The sequence below is a fragment of the Anarrhichthys ocellatus genome, unplaced genomic scaffold, assembly GCF_004355925.1.
Source record: "Anarrhichthys ocellatus isolate YVR2014 unplaced genomic scaffold, GSC_Weel_1.0 scaffold1, whole genome shotgun sequence".
Lineage (NCBI taxonomy): Eukaryota > Metazoa > Chordata > Actinopteri > Perciformes > Anarhichadidae > Anarrhichthys > Anarrhichthys ocellatus.
The window spans coordinates 5,867,231-5,891,177 of NW_022280031.1; the positions used below are offsets into that span (position 1 = coordinate 5,867,231).

General features: G+C 42.1%; 1 protein-coding gene across 1 annotated transcript in view; it reads left to right on the top strand.

The window, feature by feature from the left end:
• erc2 (ELKS/RAB6-interacting/CAST family member 2) overlaps positions 1-23,947 on the top strand; it is a 37,636-nt gene that overhangs the window by 10,040 nt on the left and 3,649 nt on the right. Inside the window, exons 3-18 of the mRNA XM_031847586.1 lie at positions 4,382-4,810; positions 5,161-5,235; positions 7,693-7,848; positions 8,792-8,959; positions 9,691-9,858; positions 10,761-10,898; positions 11,713-11,853; positions 12,055-12,195; positions 15,583-15,782; positions 18,973-18,984; positions 19,138-19,537; positions 19,688-19,848; positions 20,752-20,899; positions 22,437-23,282; positions 23,541-23,608; positions 23,726-23,903. Coding sequence (XP_031703446.1) covers positions 4,382-4,810; positions 5,161-5,235; positions 7,693-7,848; positions 8,792-8,959; positions 9,691-9,858; positions 10,761-10,898; positions 11,713-11,853; positions 12,055-12,195; positions 15,583-15,782; positions 18,973-18,984; positions 19,138-19,537; positions 19,688-19,848; positions 20,752-20,899; positions 22,437-23,282; positions 23,541-23,567 — 3,210 coding nt within the window. The 3' untranslated portion in view covers positions 23,568-23,608; positions 23,726-23,903. The remainder of the gene's footprint in view (positions 1-4,381; positions 4,811-5,160; positions 5,236-7,692; positions 7,849-8,791; positions 8,960-9,690; positions 9,859-10,760; positions 10,899-11,712; positions 11,854-12,054; positions 12,196-15,582; positions 15,783-18,972; positions 18,985-19,137; positions 19,538-19,687; positions 19,849-20,751; positions 20,900-22,436; positions 23,283-23,540; positions 23,609-23,725; positions 23,904-23,947) is intronic.

The window sequence follows — 23,947 nt, forward strand, 5'->3', positions numbered from 1 at the left end:
TCGCCAATGTTACCCACAATGCAGTTCAACTGCCATCAGTTTGGTTTGGAGACACAGGTGTGTTATGCTAGTTGTAGCTAATGTAAACAGACTTTATGTGTAAAGTGAGGGGAGTTCCCCTTTTGAGGAAAAGTATACTCAAAGTGCATTGCGGTCTTTTTTTGGTGTAAAATTTAACAGTAAGACTCATTATCATCCGTGTTATTGCTGGGGCTTAGAGTGCCATCTTTTATAGACCTTATGCTGTAAATACTAGTCAATACTTGTGTGTGCACCTAATATTACCCTTCACAGTGACACTTAATTAAAGGAAGCATAACTGGGCAGTGATCAGTAAACAAGAATATGAATATAAATATGAATGAAATATATTAAATGCTCCTCTGCAGACTGGATGAACTCTTATAAATACTGTAAAGAAAATATATTTCAGAATTCAGTGTTACTTAAGTCTGCATTCAGAGCGCTCTCTACCTTACTTTCAGCTGAGTGGAGATGAATAAATGCCACGTCTGCTGGCATGGCTGTGGGTGTAATTCTATATTGTCAGACATCACGACATACAACATTGAGATTAGGGATGCAGTGAGCAGTAGGTTGCTCTGACTCAGCGCCTTGGAGCTGTCGTCCATCTGTCGGATACAAACTCCCACTCTCTCTTAACACACACACACACACACACACACACACACACACACACACACACACACATACAGGAGACGCATATAGCTGCTCTCGCCTGTGCAGCCTGGTAAAAGACTTGAATGTCACCAGCATAAGTATCTATCTACAGAGTAGTTTTGAGTTAATGTGTTACATGTCCACCACTTTGGTCCAGACTGACAGCAATCACTGGATGAATTGCCAGGAAATTCAGTCTAGATATTCATGGTCCACAGAGGATGAAACCTAGTGATTTTGGGAATCTCCAGACTTTCTCTATAGCACGACATTTATGGTTTTGACAGAAATTTCTCAACAATTATTGGATGGATTATCTAGAAATTTGGTAAAGACTTTCATATTTCCTTTAGGATCAGGTACTTTGATGAACTCTGACTTTTTTTGTATATTGCCATCATCCGGTCAAATTTCAAATTTATCCAGTTATTTAGTTTATCACCAAATACCTGCGATACTAATGACATTCCCTTTAGCTGCAGCTTTGTGTCTGTTGCTAACTAGAAAACATTATGCTTACCTGCTAAACTAATATTGTGAACATAGTAAACATTATATCTGCAAAAGATCAGTATCTGCAGTATGAAAGCACTGCTGTGCAGAACACCGAGCAGCTAACCTGTAGACTCTTAGTCGTGTTAATTTAACATTTTGCTCCACATGATAAAACACTACAGTATACTTGGGTATGTGTAATTAGCCGACATCTGCACATATAGCTTTTACAATTTTGAGAGGGGTTTTGGGGGGAAAAATTGAAAGAATTTTCCAATTTCTTGTCTATTGCAGCTCTCAGAAGGAATTTGTGTTCCTGCACAAAAGGATTTATGACAGGCAGTTACCCTTCTCCTTCACTCTGTGAAAGCTCTGGAAGCTGTTTTTCAGGTTACGCTGCAAAAGAAAAGCCTTCTCTTGAGTCAGGATGACCACAACGCCAATATCCGCTGAGTCATGACTGACTCAGAGGAACTGGGACAGTTTTTTTCTGCTGTAGATGTCGGAAGGAAAGGCCATACAGTCTTTTTAAACCACAGTGCAATTATGCACTGGAATCGCTGCAATTTAGTTCCAAGACAGCAGGTTATTGATCAGGACAGAGAGAGGGGTACGGATGAGGACGGGAGAGGGACCAGTGTCAGGTGAGATTAGAGAGAGAGAAGATATGAGGAGAGAGAAAAGGGTTGTTTTAACAGTTTGAATATTCAATGGATTTAGCACAAGTAGGGTAGCAGCAGGCCAATATTTGCAGCAGCCTATTCTATACTTTTTTACAGTATGTATGTTTTTTTTCTATACACTTTCTATATGTTATCATAAGGACTATTCCACATGTATGAGGAATATAGCTGTTGTATTGAAACTTGTTTGTCAGTAAAAAACAAAGGGAGGTTTGACAGTATATAGACCCGTTCTTTATTGTGACAGTAGGAATGACAGAAGGTAAATGAACGAGAGTACACTCAGTGTGAAATTGAGAAGTTAAGACATATTAAGTGGTTTCTGTTGCCGGCCCAAATGGCACTGACTCTCCGAAGTGAGTGTGACCAGAACTGTTGTCAGCAGAACAATTCATCAGCTCCTCTATCTAATACAAACACTGCCCCCTGATGGTTTGAGGAGCACATGTGTACACTATCCTGTACAGTCTCAGGGCATTGGAAGAAGGCGTATGGCTGCCCTCCATCCTGTCTGTTCTGTACTGAGGAAGAGAGCCAACAAGATATGTTAGAGCGATGGAAAAACAGATTCAGTTTTTTACTTTGGTATTTGTCCTTTAGTTATGTTCAAGATTAATGTGCTGCTGTTTTATCCTGCGGCGTTAATAGCATCAATAAATCAGAGCTGCAACTGATGACTGTTTTATTTATGGATTCATCTCACGATTGTGTTCTCGACTAATTGTTTGGTCTGTAAATGACAGAATTTACAAATATTTATGTTTGAGAAGCTGCAATCAGAAAATGCATTTTTAAGCATTCTTGCTTGAAAATTACTTACATTTTTAATCAGTTCTAAAAGTAGTGGGCGATTTATTAACTAGCTAATGAATCTGACTAGTAAATTAATTTAGTATTTGTTTGTGATCGAGCTATTATTTTTCTTACACATACAGGATGTTTGGCAGTGAGATACAGTATGTGCATTATAAAGTATAGGAATATCAGCAAGTTATAGTCTTATGAAGCCCAAAGAAAAATAAATGTGACTTGGAAATTATTTATGACAGAATAAAACCGCACCAAACCAAGTTATTAATGTCAATGCCGTTTAAAACTTTATCTTCATAATTTTCCAGAAAGGTAATCTCAACAAGTAATATTTTTCCTGTGGGTATATTGTGAATATAATTTGTTGTGACTGAGGGCTGAAGGATGATTTCGAGACAGCTGGGTGTCTTTCATTTAAAATCTCTGGCTGGTTTGTGTTGATCATCCGTCTCTGTTGCATCATGCTCTGACGCTCTGACGCTCTGTTTTTACCATGCATTTGTTTTTCTGTTCATTCTGCCCATGCTCCGCAGCTGCTGGATGCCAGGAGAACCAAGGTTTGTCCCTATGTTTGCACCACGTGTTGTGTGCACAACATAGAGTCACCTTCAGTGTGGCGTGTATTTTCACCTGGCAATCCCTTTGCGCCATTACAACCTCCTCTCCTTCAAACCTCTGAAAGGAAGTGAACTCCTTGTGAACCCTCATATGTTCCCCTATAAACTATAAACTTCCAAGAGTGATGGGTTTGTTCAATTGTGTCAATCCGAATGTGTGTGGTGCTCCTTCCCCCTGCGGTACCACAAACCCTACAACCTCAGACTGCCTGTAAAGTGGGTTTAACAATCTGCTTGCTCTCCTCTAAATCCTGATTGGGCCATTTTCTGAACATAGATTGATCTCTCTCTGGAGATATCTGCTGGAAGATAATGTCAACAGGCAAGACCAAGCCTGAGTCAATCTGTGACAGAAACTCGGCCCCAATAGTGTTCCCATGAACCCAGAACCAACACCCCTTCACACAAAGAAATATAGTAGGCTTAACAGTGTGTGTTTTTATTTGTATTTGATCCTGGACACTCAAAAACAAGTACGCGTTTTTTCAAGACATTACTGTGCCTACTCTATAGTGCAAACCAACTATAGGTTCTGTTGTGGTGTCTGTATATTCATCTAAAATGTTTGACTCCTTGTCCACCAACGATAACGGCTCAATAATATAACCATATGCGTACAGTATTTACCAGATGCCACCGCTGAGATTTGAATCACAGTATTTGTATCCAGGCTGACTGTCAGAGAGCAAAGACCTCTGCTGCACTGCAGGGAAGCATCTTCAGCTGTGATAAGCACGCTAACAACCTCATTAATTCTGTCTAAAACAGAGCAACCTAATAAATGAATAGGCTTGACAGCTGTGATTTATTGTAAGCCATAATATACGTATATATGACTCCAAAGGATTCAAATTTGATCCTTTTTCCAGAATGGAGAAAAATATCCCATGAAAAAATAGTTTACAGTCTATTTGCTCCTAAGGAGTGGGAAGTTCCCCCTGTTTGACCTGCTGTCGCATTTTTCCACAGAACCGCGTGCACAAGCATTTTAGAAATGTGTTTATCTGTGTCTACCCTCATGTGTAGTGTTGCCATGAAAAACTTTGCTTTGTGTTTATTCCTGAAATGAATTTCAATACACAGACTCTCTTTCAGCATCTCCAGATGACTATCCAGGCTCTTCAGGACGAGGTGCGCACACAACGAGACCTGAACCACCTGCTGCAGCAGGAGGGCATCAACCGCTCCGACCACTACACCACCATCGAGCTGACGGAGGAGAACTTCCGTCGGCTGCAGGCCGAACACGACAGGCAGGCCAAGGAGCTCTTCTTGCTGAGAAAGACACTTGAGGAGATGGAGCTGAGGATCGAGACCCAGAAACAGACACTCGGAGCAAGGGACGAGTCCATTAAGAAGCTGCTGGAGATGCTGCAGAGCAAAGGGCTGCCCCCGGGGCCGGGCAGGGCGTCTGAGGAGGAGGAGCACGAGAGAGCTCGGCGCATCGCTGAGGCGGAGGCCCAGCTCGGACACCTGGAGGTCATTCTGGATCAGAAGGACAAGGAGAACATCCATCTGCGAGAGGTAGTCTATGACCAGGGTTGTGTTGATATTAATTACATTAATTAGATTCACTGTACAAGGCTGAACATTTACAGTTTGTTCTCACTAGAGGGCAGTGCTGAGTCTCTCATAATCAACGTGCTCTATTCTACAGCTCCTATTGTAGCATGTCGATTATGTAATGGACAAAGTGAAAACTGCAGAACACATTAGTTGCATTAAACGTTTTGCGTGTATAAAAGACAAACTTAAAATGCATTTTTAGTGTTTACATTTTTCTTTTGACTATTTTAGTCATATAATCCAGCTTTCAGTAGAGCTTACATTATGTTCTGCTGTTCTGGTGCATCATAATGTGTCTTTTCTAAAAGGAACTACACAGAAGAAATCAGCTGCATCAAGATCCAGGCAAAACCAAGGCCCTGCAGACCATCATAGAGATGAAAGTAAGAACCTGACTCATGATATACAGCCTGACTGTAACCACAGCAGCAGTCACCATTAGAAAGAACATCTTTAAATATCCTCAAAATATCATTAGGGTTATTGATATGTTGTTTATTATTTTATCCAGCTAGAATATTTTTACTATGAAGGTTCCTCCAACTATGGCTGTATACAAACAAACAAGCTAACCATGAATGGTTTGTCTAAAGCCAGATGTTATAAGACAGATGTTTCTCTATATGTGTTTGGTTGTATTATGTAAACTGCTGCATGTCTAAACAGATCTGGTGTGTGTTCTACTAAATCTATTGTCGTCATTGTGATCATCAGCAGCTGAGTCAATAGTAGACACATCTCTCTATCTCTCTCTCACACACAGACACCCAGACACACTGTGCATGTGCTCACAATGCAGTCGTGTAAACATTAACAATCAATATTACTGTTCAACATTACAGCTGTCGTTGCTGGAGAGGTGCAGCAGCAGCCAGTCATGCCAAGCTGCATCACACTTGTTTCATGACAAGCAATGGCATATTTAACGTCAATAATGAAACAACACAGACTGCAGGTTCATCATTTCAGCTTCACTTTGTGCAGAGCTTTGTTTTACGTTTTCCCTCAACGTTTTTGAAGACACAGAAATATGCAAAGCTGAAATACAGCTAAATGTTTGACAAATGATGCACGAGATATTTAGAATTTTCTATTTGATGTAAGCTGGTTGTCCAGGTCTTAAAAGTGCATCTTTGATTTGAATAATTCACTTAAAATATAACGAGAGAAAGAATATGTATGTAATGTTTGATGTAACTTTAAAGCTTCAGGGGAAACTTAATGGTCATTTAAATATTGGGACAAACATTCATATTACATAAAAGATATTTAAGAAGGTGGACTGCAGTTTTAGAGACCCCACCCATCACCATCGAGTGTGGTTGCCTTCAGCTCAAGCAAATGAAATTTGACATACATATTGCATTCTTTCAAACTGATGCAGCTGTAATATGCAAATATGATTTTATAAAAATGTCTATTCAGATGAACACTTGTTGTGCGGCTGAGCTGTACCAGTGTTGTACCGCTGTAGACTCCACCAGCCTCACTGCAGAGGCCTGACATCACTTCCTCAAAATAAATCATGACATCATCGCTGAGCTGACACAGCCCCTCTCACTCGGCTGAATCGGCACTGTGTGTGCAGGCCCCAGCCTTCACCCAACGCGGTCATGTGACATCTGTGCTCTGGGATCTTGTTGATTTGCATACAGAGCGAGGGAAGACCCGCCTCTTCCTCCTCCTGTGCTGTGCAGGAAGACCCTGCATCTCTCCCCTCTCCTCACTCCCTCTTGCTGTGTTGGTGCTGATGCTGAAGCACGAATAATCCTCCCTCCCCGTCTTCCCTTCATCCCTCCCGCCCTCTCCTCCTCACTCACCAGAAGCAGTGCACGGTATATAGCCTGCCTGCTGCTACCATGGAAACAGGTGTGGTTGTTTATGACAGCGAGAGGCCAGTATGCAGGGAGATAGATAGGACGAGAGACACACAGAGGCAGGGAAAGAGAGATAAAGAGCAAGATTTACTGACCAGGTCGATGTGCCAGTGGATGGAATAAAATCTCCCTCCTTTGAAGGTACGGTGTCTATCTATTGCAGCGACGTTAGTTCATTGATGTTCGTCTCGTAACAGAGAGACTGAGGTGAGATGCAGCGGCAGTGCGAAGTAGATGTACATGTGCAGTGTTTATGCATTAACTCCTGAGATCCTTCGCGGTTAGTCCATCGTTCCTCACTGCGATACATTTCCCAAGTTCCTCTGCAGCGGGCTGTGACTGACCCCGCTAACAGCCACAAGTTCAGAAGTTCAGAGCCACGAGGAGGAAAGAAGGAGAGACACAAAAAGAGAGAAAGGAACAAGGTTGCTCTATGCTCTGCTGGCGAGGGAGATGGACCATGGCTAATCTTAAAGACGTATTATTTATTTAAAAAGCCGTGAAGCTAAAGCTGCGCTCACAGTCGCAGTCCAGAGACTGGATTCTTCATTGATCTGCAAGCAACTACGGCAAAAGCTACAGCTTGTTACTTTTCTTCCTCACGTTTCTCTCCAGTCCTGGCTGATCTCTCCATGCTGGATGTGTGCTCAATATTTCCCAATGGTGATTACTCCTCTGAGCGGCTGCAAGGAGCTGGGTGGAAAGCTTCTGATTTCACCGACAGATACTGCAGTTGCTCTCAGCCACACCAAAGGGCTTCTTCCAGTCTCTCTTTATCGTGCTACATCTTTCTTTCTCACTCCCTCTGTCTTTTAGTCTCTATATCTTTTTTTTAGTTTTTGTCAATCTTTCTGTCTGTTCTGGACTCTCGTATCGATTTCAGTTTCATTTGCATTATAGAACTGAAAAAAGACATGCCAGTCTGGGTTTTGAGGTGTGTCTCCTCTGCATGTTTGTGTGCAGGACACCAAAATTGCTTCTCTGGAGCGCAACATTCGAGATCTGGAGGATGAGATTCAAATGCTGAAGGCGAACGGCTTACTGAACACAGAGGACAGAGAAGAGGAGATCAAACAGATGGAGGTCTACAAGAACCACTCTAAGTTTATGAAGGCCAAGGTACCGTCTGCACTATGCATGAAATACAGATCCTGTTAAAAATGTGGCTGGAAAAACGAACACGATTGAGTAGTTCGGGATGCAGATAGAGCTGTGCAGATAGGAGAATGCTAAATTAAGCTGATGTGTCTCTGCTTTAGCATTCAGTGTCATCAGCAAAGTGCCCTGATGGCAACTATCTGAGGGATGCTTCTTTGCTGTTTTTTTTAATTAATTTTTTTAAAGAGCTCAGTGTCAAGAATACCAAAAAAGGCTAAATCAGCAAGCGCATGCTTTGGCATAAATAAATACTTATCATTTCTTCCTTCCGCACGTATAAAAGCCTGTTACTTTATTATTACGCTGTCAACAGACTATTGTGACTTACATTATGTTCAAAGAATGAAGCACGCCCGCCAAGTGATAGGTTCGTTTTTATTAAACAGACTTTACCTGCTTTGGTTTTCAGATCAGTGTTTTTATCCGCCCACTCCCCATGAAGACATGATGACTTGTGTTATATTAGTTAGAGCCACACTGTCAACACACCAGCCGAGCTACCGGAAATCTGTGATCGTATCAAGGTGCATGTGTCTGCCGTTCTCTGAGGCTCATATGTCTCTCCGGAGCTTTGACTCCGTGTTTACATACCGCTCCTCACATCAGTCGACCGGGCGTAGACCTGCCTCAGTTTTGTTGTTCTATTTTTAGACTTCTCTTCATTAATCATGAATAGAGATGATGTATAATATATGATGAATGCAGGGGAGTTAGTCCCAAATGCATTTTTAATGGGAAAATGCATTGATGAAAATAGCAATAGCCGTACTGACTAGCTCACTGTCGACTAACAAGAGGTTTCCCACACATTGTCGAACACGCACACATGCACACGCTGTGATGGTATAACATTACAATGCTCATATATAGTGCTCATGTAAATGGTTGTTTCACGTGTCTGTAGATTGACCAGCTGAAGCAGGAGTTGTCAAAGAAGGAGTCGGAGCTGCTGGCTCTGCAGACAAAACTAGAGACCCTCAACAACCAGAACTCCGACTGCAAACAGCATATCGAGGTGCTAAAAGAGTCTCTCACTGCCAAGGAGCAACGTGCTGCCATCCTTCAAACAGAGGTAATGGAAGTTGTTTGTTCACATACATTAAATCAACCTAACAATACACTGCCTCACAAACATTTTCATACTCCAAGCCAAACTGAGCAAATAATAGGCTTGCCCTGAGCCCGAGGCTTATTACGGGAAATCATATCAGCAATTTATTTACTTTGGGACTAACTTACCGTGACTCAAGGTACCACCAAAGTAATGCGCAGTGTACTGTCCCAGCACATCTAATAAACATTGAAAACATCAAATAGCTGCACTAATACATAAATCACTGTGGAAGCATTACGGTAACTGTGATGCACGAACTGAAAATCATCACCACATTAATAAATACCTGCTCAGCACCCGTGTTCCTTTGCAATTGTATGTAGATTAAGTTTAATACTTAAAAGATTATTGTATTGTAAGCACACTCACTGCTGGGACTGCCCCCCTTAGTCTGTTAGTGGACTAATCGCTTGTTTTGGTCTTAGTCAACCAATATTTCTTCAGTCGATTGGTCATTTTTTAATGCTTTTTCATGCCGAATGAGTAATTTCCAAGGAACTTATGAGCACATTAACACAAGATTCAAAGTAATGCTTTTGTGTGATTCTTTGTGGAGATTTACTTCGCTGATTAAATCAACCAACCAATAAGTCGACAGAGTCGCATGAGTGTTGGTCAACTAAGAATTTCTTTGGTCGAGGACAGCCCTACTCACTACAGTGTGTGTTTCGGGCCGTGTCTTGCTTCAGGTGGATGCTCTACGTCTGCGTCTGGAGGAGAAAGAGTCCTTCCTGAACAAGAAAACCAAGCAGCTGCAGGACTTGACGGAGGAGAAGGGAACTCTCGCCGGGGAAATCAGGGACATGAAGGACATGCTGGAGGTCAAAGAAAGAAAGATCAATGTCCTGCAGAAGAAGGTGAGCATTAGAGTTGAAGAAAGCTTTGCCATTTAGGGTGCGAGAATACAAACTGAGGAAATAACCATTCACTAACCACGTTATTGTTACATTATTTATCGGTTACACCGAACTGTGGTGAGTAGGCGATGGTCTATGCCGGTGCACTCCAAGTGTAATTCGAAATGAACGACGAGCGTAATCAGTTAGACTCTTGTGTCCTGGACTAAACCTGTCACTCTGTGGAAATACAAAGCAGAGTGGATACTCTCTCCATTTAGAGAGAGAGAGTCTCTGTTGCTCTCAGGGGGAAAGTGTCCATAGAAAGACAAGCTAGAAGATATTTCTGCCTCACTGACTCTTGTATGTGTGTGTGCTATAAATACCCACAGAGTGTTACTCCCTCTCTCACCCTGACCTGCTCACCCATTCCCGTTGCTTCTTTTTCTCTCCTCTCTTGTTCTATCACACCTCCTCTCCCTCATCCGTCCACTTTTATCTCTCGTGATTTCTAAATCTTTGTTTCCCTTCTGATGCGGTTGATAATTCGGTTTTGTTTCTCTGCTGTGTCAATCATATAAAATAAAATAATAGATCAGAGCACATTTTAATGTCTTTAAATAGTTGTGTTTTTGCATTAGTCTTAATGCACAATTCCTACTTTCTCCCAGATGGCAGCTTGATTTATATTCTGTTCTGCTCTTTATTCTGCTTCTCAAACTCTTCTTAAACGTCTGGCAGCTTTTGATGTATTTCTTGAAATAGAAAATGCTTCGCTGTAAAGCCCCAGCACATTTCAAACTTTGAACATGACGTTGTCTGTAGTGGGTATTAATCATCAAAGAATTGAGTAATCTCTGAGTCCAGCTATAACACCAACTTTAAACACCATCCTCCCGGTCTCCTCCTCCTCGCTGTATCAGATTGAGAACCTGCAGGAGCAGCTGCGGGACAAAGACAAGCAGCTGGGGAACCTGAAGGACAGGGTCAAGTCTCTGCAGACCGACTCCAGTAACACAGACACTGCCCTGGCCACCCTGGAGGAGGCGCTGTCAGAGAAGGTATAGTACAGTACTGCACTTTAGCATTAGGATTAGCATGCAATGAGTGTGCACGGTTGGGATGTGAACAGCAGTTGGTGTCTGTCCCACTCACTGGAATTGGGTTTGATTTTAGGACATGCATCTATGAAACTGCTAAAAATCAAAATTTTTGACTGATTTTGGTAAAAGTCAGACATTTTAGGAACACACTTTTCGCTAGAGTTAAATGAGATGAAAACGTTGATAACTGTACAGTAAATATAAAACTATCACCAGCAGAGACTCCATGAAGTTACTGCTCCAGACCAAGAAAAAGTCTGGCACATAACGGCGAATTGATTTGTCTGTTACAGATCAACCAAACAAGACAGAATGTGTAAATTAGTCAGATTTAGGTTTTTTAGGTTTAGGTGGATTTTATTTGGACAGAGACAGGCTAGCTGTATGCTAATCTAGGTTAGCTGCCTGTAGGTGGTAGCTTCATACTTGTGTACTAATATGACTGGTATCAATCGTCTCCTCTAATTATCAGCAAGAAAGCAGATAAGAGTATTTCCCAAACTTTTCCTTTAAATCAAAGATTAAAGTAATAACCCTTCACGTTTAGGCCTACTCGCAAACTTAAGCTTTTGTTTATGACATTTCTCACAACTTAAAGGTGTCACTTGACAGCTGCTCTGAAAGCTTACTCTTACACTTTAGTCTTAAGTCGCTTGACAAATGTGTCTTATTGCTCACGCTCAGCTAAGACTCTTTAAACTCCTAAATTGTCTCTTTAAAGCATTCTTAAATGTAACTCCCTTAATTCATTTTGTGTATGTGTGTGCGTTAGGAGAGGATTATAGAGCGTTTAAAGGACCAAAGGGAGAGGGAAGACAGAGAACGTCTGGAAGAAGTGGATTCATATAGGAAGGAGAACAAGGACCTGAAGGAAAGGGTCAACAGCCTGCAGATAGAATTAACAGATAAAGAGGTCAGTGAGTATGCATGGAGCAAAGAGATGTGTGTATGGGTGTGTCCACATGGCTGCATATTCTACACATGCTGTGCGTTTATGTTTCTCTACTCTACTGTTTTGTGCAGTATATTTTGTCTTTATATGACATTTAAGCTGTGGCACTTTGGTGCAGTTAGTACTGGTTTGAACCTGTGCTCACTGTCTGTCCACCTGCAGTCCTGTCTCATCGATTTAAAGGAACACGCTTCATCGCTGGCATCCTCTGGCCTCAAGAGGGATTCAAAGCTCAAGTCACTGGAGATCGCTATCGAGCAGAAAAAAGAGGAGTGTAGTAAGTTGGAGACGCAGTTGCAGAAGGTAGGTGTGCGTTTCACAGTGCAGAAACATATTTTGATTTAATGAAATGGGTGACTACTCATATTGAACCTTGATATTGAGTCAGTTCCTAGTTTTTTACAGGACAGTTATATAGTTCTCGACACAGATAGTCATCCTCCCCTTTTGTAGCACTGGACTCAGATTTACGTCATTCTGTCAACATTGGTGTTGCAGTTAAAGAGGGAAAAATCTGCAGTCGTAATTTACGGCTAAAAAACACTTATGCACTTATACAAGAAACATAGACTCCATAATTAAAAAGCATACCCACCTACCCCGTATGCCCTATAGCTATACCCATTAGCTGCACACGGAAAGTATAAACAAGTACAGTTGATAAGAAACAGACTAAATTGAAAGCATTATGAAATTATTAACATGTATTGTTGTTGTGTAATGAGGAAGAGGTTCAGGAGAGAAGTTGGCTATTTTATTCACCAAAACACTCAACAATTTTTGGCTGAGCTGTGGGGAGCTTCTCTGTCCTGAATGAAGTCTTGAGAGATGTCCCTCATTAATTGCACTGAACTTTAGATAACAACCAATGCTTGCTTGTCCACTGTGAACAAAATAATTAGCTCACTGTGAGTCCAGGAACCTCTTAGACTTTAAAGTGGTTATAGACTTCACCAATTGTGAATTATTCCTTTTATTCTTAGAATTTACAGAGTTTGGTGTCTTTTCTTTCCCTGCTCGTATATTTCTGTAGCTGAGGGCTGACACTGTGTGTTATTTTCATGAAGGATCATTTTGAATGACTAATCTCAAATTCCTCAACAGAACACACTTTATGTGTATATATAACAAGGTGAAATGCTAATTCCTATTCTGTTACTATCACTGTAAACTGGACTGAACCAGAAACGTGAACCTGCCTTATATAAAACACAGTTAATTAGGATAATAGCTACCATCATGCTTTCTCTCCTGTAACGGGCTGCACTGCTTCGATAGGTCGCTGCAGAGAACGGACCATTATAGACCCTCCCTCGCCTCCTCCTACTCCATAATCCTCTGACTATCCCTGTGTCTGTTCCTCTGCATTTGTCCGTGATGTGTAGCCCTTAACCTGTAACAACATGTGCTGTACTGAGACTCTGTTACTGCTCTGTCAAACATGTATTGTAACATGTCTGATCCTGCTGTTCTCTCCTCTGGCTCAGACTAAATCCTAACACTTACTCTCCCGCCCTACTCCCTTCCTCAACCCCTCCGTTTGCAATGTAGCAAGCTGAGCAGCTATTCAGTCACATGAACAATCCTGTAAGTCCCTCTCTTGAGCTCTCTGAGGCACATATTGAAAGCATGAGGACCACTGATAACTTCTTTGAAACATGCTATATGGTGATAATGCCAGCCCTAAGTATAGGTTCTCCTTTCACCCACTGAGCCACCCAGATGCATGTCGATCATCGCACTGTACTGATATAATGAGCTTTATACTGCACTCACAGTCCTGTGCAACGTACTCATTCTGCAACTATTTGTGTTTGTGACACATGTGGTGAGACTGGTGCAACATATGCAGTATTTAAAGTTCACTTTATTTGGTCAGTTGGAATTATACAGTATATATATATTTATTCTCTTCTAATTGTGGCTCTGTACTTGGTTTATCTGTGATTAGTTTGTTTAACTACAGTGTGATTTTCTTATTCTTGCACATATAAGAGAAAAAAGGCTCTGCACACTTTTGTCCAATGAAAGAATTTAAAGATAAGGCTAAAGTGATCAGTCACCAGACCTTTATCATGTTTGAGAGCAGGATATCGAAGAGCCTCAATCCATATTAAGCATCAATTTCTTCACAAAGGCTACTCGGATATTGTATGTAATGGAAGTCAAAGGACATGACCAGAGGGGGTTCACTTCTGATTAATCTTACAATCGTGCAACAATGTAATGACCTGTGAAGCCATTTCCATTCGTTACTGAATGATGTTATAAGATGACTTTGAAGTACTTTGATTTTTGTCTTTTTAAAAATCAAATCGAGTTTATTTAGAATCCCCATAAACATCCAATTCAAGCTTTAAATAGTTATGAGGGATGCACTGATACAGATTTTATTTTAAAGCTGATACTCACTTATACCGCTGATGCATTCTTGTGGTGTTTAGTAAAATCCCAGGTACAAAACAGGTTAAGCTTCAATTATCCTGAGCTCCTTCATTTTGTGTATAGGTGTACAATATATCACAGAAACAGAGGATAAATCAATACAGAAACAAATCGGGAAAATAAAATAATAAAATACCAAAGCCATTAAAAGTGGAGTACCTAAAACCCTCATTAAAACCTCATCTTTAGCACAATTCTCTCATCAAAGTCCACATTTATACCCACAGGCTGAATGGAATCTAATTTCTATGTCCAACAAAGATAAACATCCACATTGATTAGTGGATCTAAAATAACTTGATGTATATTTTACAATTTGAATAATTGAGAAACATCTCCCACAAGCTAAATCCTAACATCGCTCCTCATGCTTAAAATATGAGACTTACTGTTAGCCGACAGATTAACTGGGTCCCTGTTGCTTCTGTTTCTCCATTATTTTGACTGAAAATCGCAAAGACTGTGCAGCTTCGTTGGGTTTGCATGACATAGTCGACCTTGTTGCATGTTGTCACTGTCAGTGTTGCCGCGCTTTTCTCTCGTCTCAGTGTGGTGCGGTTAGCTGAGGTATCAGTCGTGGTTGGAGATCACTGCAGTGTTTTGGTGGATGCTCTCTGGCTCTGTACAACTCTTGCACTTTTGCGACCTGTGTTGACATGTGTGGCTGAATATTCTCTCAAGGGTGATGTGTGTACCACTGTATTGTACTTCATAGAGAGTTACAAACTGTAATAATGGTGAAAATAGTCCATATTGATCGAGCAGTAAAGCTCTGATTAGTTTGACAGGTAACCAAAGAGTCAGGTTCATGATTTAGCATTTCACTGCAGCTAATTTGCTAGCATTTTTTGATCGGTAAAGTGCTGCACAAACACACAGATACACAGTCCTGCATTCTGCACGCTCACCAATTGTACAAAGTGACTGGGAGTCTCAGGAGGCTGTTAAATGGAGCTAAATAATAGCTCTGTTAAAGCTAATGAGCCAGCACCAGTAATGATGCCCTTGTTCGCAACATTTTACTTATTCATTCAGAAAGAGACAGAGAGAGAGCAAGGGGAGTGGTTAAAATAAGACAGTGATGGACTGCAGTGTACTGTATGTATCTCTCTTCCTTGGGCAGTAAAACATTCTGTGCTGTACTGCATGGTTGTGTTGATGTTATAATGTTAACTGAGTGTATCTTCGGGTGTGTGCATATGTGCATGTTTGTTTGTATCTTTCCCTGGCTCATGGATGCAGAAGGCCCATGAGGTGGAGCAGCAGTCCGGCCCCAGAGGGAACCCAGAGTACGTGGACCGAGTGAAGCTGCTGGAGAAGGAGGTGAGCTACTACAAGGACGAGGTCAACAAGGCTCAGACGGAGGTGGAGAGACTCCTGGACATCCTGCGAGAGGTTGAGACTGAGAAGAATGACAAGGATAAGAAGATCGCTGAGTTGGAAAGGTAAATAAATCTGACTGTCTAGACTTAAGTTAGTGAAGTATTCAAAGGCATCTTAAAGTAAATCTATCTGTATGCTATTTCAGCAAAATTGTGATATTATCACATTACATTAATTTTGCAGAAGCATTTGTCCAAAGCTACTGATAATATGTGCATTCAAGCTTGATAGGAAGAAGTGCTGTCGTTATCACTCTGTCCTCAGCTCCGAACCAAGAGATGCAATACTACAAACATACGATATATAACAAAACAAGAAACAACAAAGAGAGAGACCCACACTCAAAAAGAAAAGAAAACGATCCCTTTCTATATGTACTGTGTACATCCTGTTTTCCCTATTGTTGTCATCACTATTATAGTAATAGTTTTGGGTTTATCTGCTTTGCTTTTTTTTATTTTGGTCACTGAGATTTCTGCCTTTCTGTGAGCTGACTAAATGTCTAAATGAACTTCCTTGTGTCTTTGTATACTGTACATGTACTGTCATTTTTCTGTTCTCATGTACCAGTGTGACATCATGAGTTTGTGTCGGCACAGTGTCCTGCACTGGATCCAGTCCCTGGCTTTTATAATACACTCAGAAATACATGAACACACCTTTCCTGGGAGGCATGTAGAGATACACACAGAAGGTTCTCTTTCTGTTAAAGTTGTGACGCTTTGTTAGATGTGATATCAGAACACAAAGTGCCTCTGAGTCATCCCTTTAATGGAAGAGGTCAGACTGATTTCAGTTAATGGACCACATGAATAAAGCTGGTGGCCTCATCAACTCTTAGCTCACCTCTCCGTGCGGTCCAGAGTCTCTTCACTTGATGCAGCTTTTGGCTTTGGTTCGGCTGATGGAGGAGACCACCGTCATTATCCAGGACTTGAATTTAAACTAATGAGACAAAGAATGGATAAACTGCATGAAAACGACACATGAGCACCGTCTGCCAATGACGGCCCCTCGTCCCTGTCACTTTAAGAGTCACAAAACCAGTTCTGTTGTTCCTGCCCAGCTAGTGATAGGGGCCATTTCATTTCTCTGTCATGCTAATTTATCAGTGGTGTTTGATTAATTAAGTGTTCTTGTCTTTTTTTGCCATCTTTACCCACTTTTTTCTGTCCCTTTCCTCTTTCTATTTTCTGTTTCATGCCCACCTGTCTCTCTCTTCACCGTCTGCCATTGATCATTTTCAACTTCGGTCTCGAACCTCCTTTTTCTTCTCCTTTCTCACATCCGATTCTTGTTTTTTAAATCTCTTCTCTATCACCTATGCAACTCCTCCTCTTTTCCATTGTGCCCCCCTCTGAAACCAGCCCCCCTCCCTCTGCCCCTCGCCTCACCCCTCGTCCCGGTGGCAGAGCTCCCCCTGACCCGCTCCCTTCTGTGTCCGCTGCCCCCCAGCAGATAGGGGGCATGGTGTGGGATTTCCTGGGAAAGTGAGTGCTCTGCCCTGGCACTTCATCCTGTCTGCGACTGCTGCATCTGGTTTCCCTTGTGTGCCTGGGTCTGCCTGCTGTCTAAAGGATTATTCTGCATTGCTGTACCCGCACACATGATTCAAAGATCCCTGGATTCATGTTTGCTTTTATTTCTGTAGCATGTGTTTGTTCAGTGGAATGTGTATGTGCTGTGACTGGTTGTTGATCAGTCTGTGTGAGAGAGTTCATGCTGCATGTTTATGTTTTCAAACTGCATGTGGCAACCAGCATTAAACGCCATCTATGTCTGCACTGATGATAGAATGGGGAATTATGTCAACAAAGATGTAGTTGTATGACAAATCCCATTATAGCAAATTAAAGCACCGCATCAGAGTATTAATAATTGCACAAATGTGGCACAAATACTTTAAGTCTTAATAATGAAATTTAATATTAAAGTTTAAAGTTTGTACCTCAGCCAGCTCATAAGTACAAAACTAATTTTGCAATATATGTCCAGGTGTTTATATGTTCTGTGGTGTTTATTTTGATTCCCCTTAACAGTAGACGTTATTTCACCCTGGGGTTCCTTTTGTGGCCTGTTTCTGTTATGATGCACGGCAAAGTCGCACAATAAAACCAATCACACCAAGGATTCAGCAAAATAGCAGTTTACACTGTCAATTTTCACAGTTGTGACTGAAAGCCCCTATCAAAATGTGCACTTGTATATACAGTACATATTTAATACTGTAAATACCGCTCTATATACTGCAATAGAAGCAGTTTTCTTGGTGTGATTTTCCCAGCTGCACATATGCACACTAAAACACTTGCAGACACACACACACACACACACACACTTTTTTGTGTGTGTTTGTGGTGATGGCTGTTTGTTGCAGCTTATGTAGGAAGTTTCTGTCCTTAAAGCTGAGTCGTCCTGCCATGAGCACACTTCCCCTACTCATTCCATCCACCCATCTGCCCACCTCTCCCTACGTCACCCTCGCCCTCTGTAATTCTCACCCTCTTATCCTTCCAGTAACATCACCTGACGGCCCCTCTTTCTTCTAGTGTTTTTTCCCAGTGCCCACCTTCCTGCTCTCCCTCCTAACCTGCCCCATCCCTAGCTTGCTCTACCAGATACTAAGAGAAATGATCCGCCAAGTGGCCTGCATGAATAAGAGCTGCTGTGCTCCAGGTCTACACGCGCTCTGTGAGTGAGGTGCTGTAGTAGGTAGGATCTGGACTGACCGTTGATCTTGAAGTGTGTCATACCAGTCGGGTCTCTTTTTGTTTAAACAATCCTGCATCCATAACTAATTCTCTCACTAGCTCCCTCCTTCTCTCAGTCAAACTAGTGTTGGCTTCCCCTCCTTTTGCTCGGCACACAGACCTGTCCTCTTGCCTTCTTCTTTTGCCCTGCTGACTTTTGCCTGTCCGACTGCATGTCTGCCACTCCCAGGCTTGGCAGCAGATGCACATGGTTCTATATTTTCAGAGAAGGTGCATCCTGCATTCGCTGTGTCAGGCTGCACAGCAGCGGCTGTCACAGGTGCCTCTGTGATCTCCCGTGTTGTTTGACAATGAACACACTGTGATCTCCTCTGGGTCCTCTGTATTGTTTTCTTTTTTGTGGTTGATTCTTTATGTCCTGGTTCTAATGTCTCTTTTTTTTTACTTTTTCCTTTGTGTGCTCTCATTTGCTGCTTCCAATGTCTCCTCCACTTGTCTCGTCATCCCCTTCTCTTCTATCTCTTCCTCTCCCCATCTGCAGTCTAGCTCCCAGGTAAGTAATGCCCCTCCCTCCCCATCCCACTCCTTCCCTTACCCATACTAACTCTGGTGCTTCAACCTGTGAGTCATCTCAGCAATGTGTCATGTTAACATGAAGCTATCAATTCATCTGTGATGCTCATGTCTTTTTGCTGTCCTGGTGATCTCATGATTGGTACCATTTTGAAACAAGATTCATTCAAAGTGCACCTGACATGATTGTCCATTACGCTGTACTTGTTCCTTTTGTTTTTTTCATGTTATTTGTTGTGATTTATGAGAATATATTGTACCCTACTCACACATATACTTACTACTTATGTAACACTTTTGCCTCAAGTATGTATTTTGCATTTCTTAGTAGAAAAATGCTACAGCAACTACAGAATAGAATTCAGAAAAAAGATTGGCATGAAAATGCTGCATTTTTGTGGTTTCACAGACAAGGAGGCAAAGACCTGACAAAGAAGGGTCCAAATATCAAAATGGGACCACAAGGGGACAAGAAAGGCTTAGGACAAGACCCTCGTAAAGACGGCTCCATGGACAGTGGCCACCACGTAAAGGTGCAGGTTTACTTCTGAGAAATACACTCAGTTGCCAGTTTATTATAACCTTCATGAAGGTAGGATTCATTGTAGGACTGTGTTAGACTGCATTAGTTTTAGCTGAGTTTATGTATTAGTGATATATCGTGATATATCCATCTAATGCAGTTAGAGGAGCTGATGAACACACTGGAAAGGACGAGGCAGGAGCTGGATTCCACCAAGCAGCGTCTCTCCTCCACTCAGCAGTCGCTGCAGGAAAGAGACGGCCACCTCACCAACATGAGACAGGAGCGCAGGAAACAGCTGGAGGAGATACTGGAGATGAAGTTAGTGTTATCATGTGATGTCAGCCTCACAAAGACAGCCCATTATTTCACTTCTCTTGGTGTGTTTCTGGCAAAGGCATGGATTCATTTCTTGTCTGGAAACAGAAATTCTCTCTAAAGTATCTACAAAATGTTTTAAATGTATTTGAGGTGAGGAACAGGGCATGCAGTTCACCAAAATATCTAGTTTAGATTAAAGTCACATCAGCATTTACACTCCCAAAACTGCTTGTCAATACATTACCTCAGTGATCCGGCTCATTTATTTTCATATTTTTACAGACTTAAATAGAATAAATAGAAATATGCTTTTTGACACTAATTTACTTGAGTCTTGTCATCACTGTGGCCAACAAATAGTCCCGTACATAAACGTAACACACACAGAAAGAACCTCAGTCTTTATACGCATTAAACGAACCAGCTCTTTACCCCCGTGTACAGTCTTTATGCTAAGCTAAGCTAACTGGCTGCTGGCTGTAACTTTGCATTAAACGGACAGACATTACCACAATATTAATCTTCTCATCTAACTCTAAGCAAGAAAGAAAGTAAGTGTATAAATGTCTAACTACTCTACTCCTTTGAATCTCAGAGTGAGAGGTGAGCGTGACAAATGTAGTCTGAGAAGTGAGGCTAATTTTACATCCGTCATTAACAGCAGTACAAAGCAATCAGATTTCTCTGTGACTTCACTTGTCATTCATTGATCATCACCTGACTCCTGAATCTGGAGTTTTACTTGCACCTAAACAGCAATTGACATGTATGCAGTTACATTGAATTGATACAGTTTTTTGGTTGACAGAGAGTAATGGGATGTCTCACTAATATACTGTATCTTTAATGTGCTTTCTATTTCATATACTATAGGTGCTGATGCATAATGTTTTTGTTCTACAGGCAACAAGCCCTGCTGGCAGCCATCAGTGAGAAAGACGCTAATATTGCACTGCTGGAACTGTCTGCGTCCAATAAAAAGAAGACCCAGGAGGAGGTGCTGTCCCTCAAGAGGGAGCGGGACAAACTGATGCACCAGCTCAAACAACACGTTAGTACTGCAGCACAATGTCAAGGAAAAGTCTGTCTGCGCTGTAGCCGGTTGCCAAGGCAACATTGATAAAAATGAAAAAAATGTAGCTGCACAAGGCAACGAGACATTTTTTTCCACAGGGGGCAGTGCACACGCATGGCCACTGATGGCCACTGATCCTCTTTGCTAGTTCAGTTTTTCCCCAAATACGACTCATTGTGCTTTATCAGAGCTGAGGCAGGTCCGGTCTCCAGTCATTTCACGCAGGTCCATGTCAAGTTAAAAGTTCTCATTTGCACATTGCCACTCTTTTCTGACCATTAACATGACATTTACATGAGCTCTGATAGTTTCCTATCAAAGCTCTGTTCATTGGCATAGCTACAGTCAAATGCATTCAGTGCATCGGCCTAATAATGTAATATTTAAGGTGTGCTTACCAGGTCCAACCTTGAGTCTTAAATATTTTCGCTTTCAAGCCTCAAGTCATGTCAGGTCTTCAAGGAGTCAAGTCTCAAGTAAGTAAAGTCTCGTAGCAGTCAAGTCCAAGTCCAACTCAAATCTTTGACTTGAGTGTAATTCGAAATCAAACTCTCTGCTCTATAGCTCTAGCATGATTTATCAACCAGGAACTCAGGCAGCGACAATATGGCCTCCTTGTGTCTCTGTAAGGTGCCTTGTGTTTCCTTGATAAATTAAAAATGGTGATTGTTAGACCTCCATTAAACATGACTCACATGTGTATCTGCCTTTGTAAATAATTTAAACTCAACATGAAATTAAATAACTTTTAAGTCAGAAACACAGATGTAGTTACACAAATGATTCTCATAAATCCTAACAATGTATACATACATTAATGGAAGTAAATTGCATTAGTAAAAATAAATAGTGGTTAAACGTATACCCACATCAAAACGGACTGATGACACTGGACTAGACTGATTTTAACTTTGTTGTCAAGAGTTTGATGAGAATATTTAAACTACAACTTGTCTTTTTTAACTATTTCATTTTTTATTACCAGTAAAACATGTGAGTTAGTGAACTTCTGAGGTGCAGGGAGGTGGATTTTGTTACCTTTGGATGGACTACACCTGGCTGTTTCCTATTGTTTTCAGTCTTTATGCTAAGCTAAGCTAATCGGCTGCTGACTGCTTCGTATTTAGTGAATAGTTGGGAGAATGGTGTCAATCTTCCTATTAAACTCAGCAAGACAGTTACTCAGCATATTTCCCAAAATAACTTTTCTTTTGGTTGTGTATTTTCGAAACTAAATCACAAAGACCTAAAAAGTGACTAGAGGTGAAAATTCATCAGTTGAAGTCGGAGAAAGAAAAGGAACATATAAGCCTCAGTGTTGGTTGCATGGTTATTGCACTGGATTGTATTACATTGTAAGGTGTTCCTGTTTTTAGGTCAATCCACATATACTGAAAATACGTGCTTTGTCCAGTCATGAACTCATTTGATGTTCATTGTGAGGGAATAATGTTCTTTTTTTTTTTTAACAGCTGCTGATCATCATGCACTAACCAGTTTTCTCTTTCTACAGACACAAAGCAGAATGAAGCTGATCGCCGACAACTATGAAGATGAGCAATATCATCCACATGGTCCTCACCACCCTCCAACTCAGCCCCCGCACGCTCAGCCTCAGCCCCAGCCGCAGTACCCTCACGCTCCCCACACTCCTCACGCTCCCCACGCTCCCCACGCTCCCCAGACTCCTCACGCTCCTCACGCTCCTCACGCTCCTCACGCTCCTCATGCTCCCCACGCTCCCCAGACTCCTCACGCTCCTCACGCTCCCCACACTCCTCACGCTCCCCAGACTCCTCACGCTCCCCACGCCCCTCACGCCCAGCAGACTCCATATCCACACACCATACATCCGCAACACCCACAGCACCCACAGGCCCCCCAACAGCACCCGCAGCAGCCACAACCCCAGTACACTCACCCACCTCATCCACCACACCCTCAGCAACACACTCAGCAGCACCCTCAGCAGCACCCTCAGCAGCACCCTCAGCAGCACCCTCAACAGCACCCTCAGCAGCACCCTCAGCAGCACCCTCAGCAGCACCCCCAACCACCTCCCCAGCATCAACAGCACCCACGCACCCCGCAGCCCCAACACCCTCACCAACAGCACCCACAGCATCCTCCACAGCACCCACAAGGACACCCTCCTCCGCAGCACCCTCACCCTCAGCACCCACACGGCACTCCACAACAAGGACCCCACCCCCAGCATCCACATCCCCAGCACCCTCAGCATCCTCAACACCCTCAACACCCGCACCACGCCCAGCATCCACGTCACCCATCGCCCCATCATCGTGGAGGGTCGGCCCGAGGACCCCCACATGCTGGTCACCGCCCTGCTCCGGACCAGGTTAGATGTCATTTGTGTAATTATTTTGAAAATTGACATTAAAGTACAGCCCTGAAAAATCGTTGCCAAAAGCAGAACTGCAATTTCTTAGCACATTAATAGATTCTCTGATGCTTACTTTTACTTAAAAACGTTCAAAATGCTTATTTTTATATCACACCGCCTGCTGTCTTTTGATCAGCATTTACTCCAGTTTCTGTCTACTTTCTTCCCTTCATGCATATCACTGATGTTGGTCTGTCACACTGACATTGACAGGATGACGACGAGGGCATTTGGGCATAATCTTTGCTGTGACAACCAAAGCTCTAATATTGTTTTGAGGGGTGAGATATGTTTAACATTTTCCCACATTATGATTGTCAGTGTCTGCTATATTTCATAGCAAAAGAAACCGCTGTGTGACATCTGTATTTTTGTGTTTTGTTATCTCTCACCTTCAGACGATTCAGTCACTACTGGAGGAGCACAGCCATGCCATGATGTTGAAACACTACCCGACCAAACATGTATTACTTCCACTCAATAAACGCTCAGCAATGGTACCTTTGTTTATTTTCCGGGGAAGAGGAGGGGGCACTCAGGTGTGCAGGTCATGCGGGGAGACTGACAGCTTTGCAGGTAATTTCAAACGTTTCATTTCATAATATATAATGGCACACAAA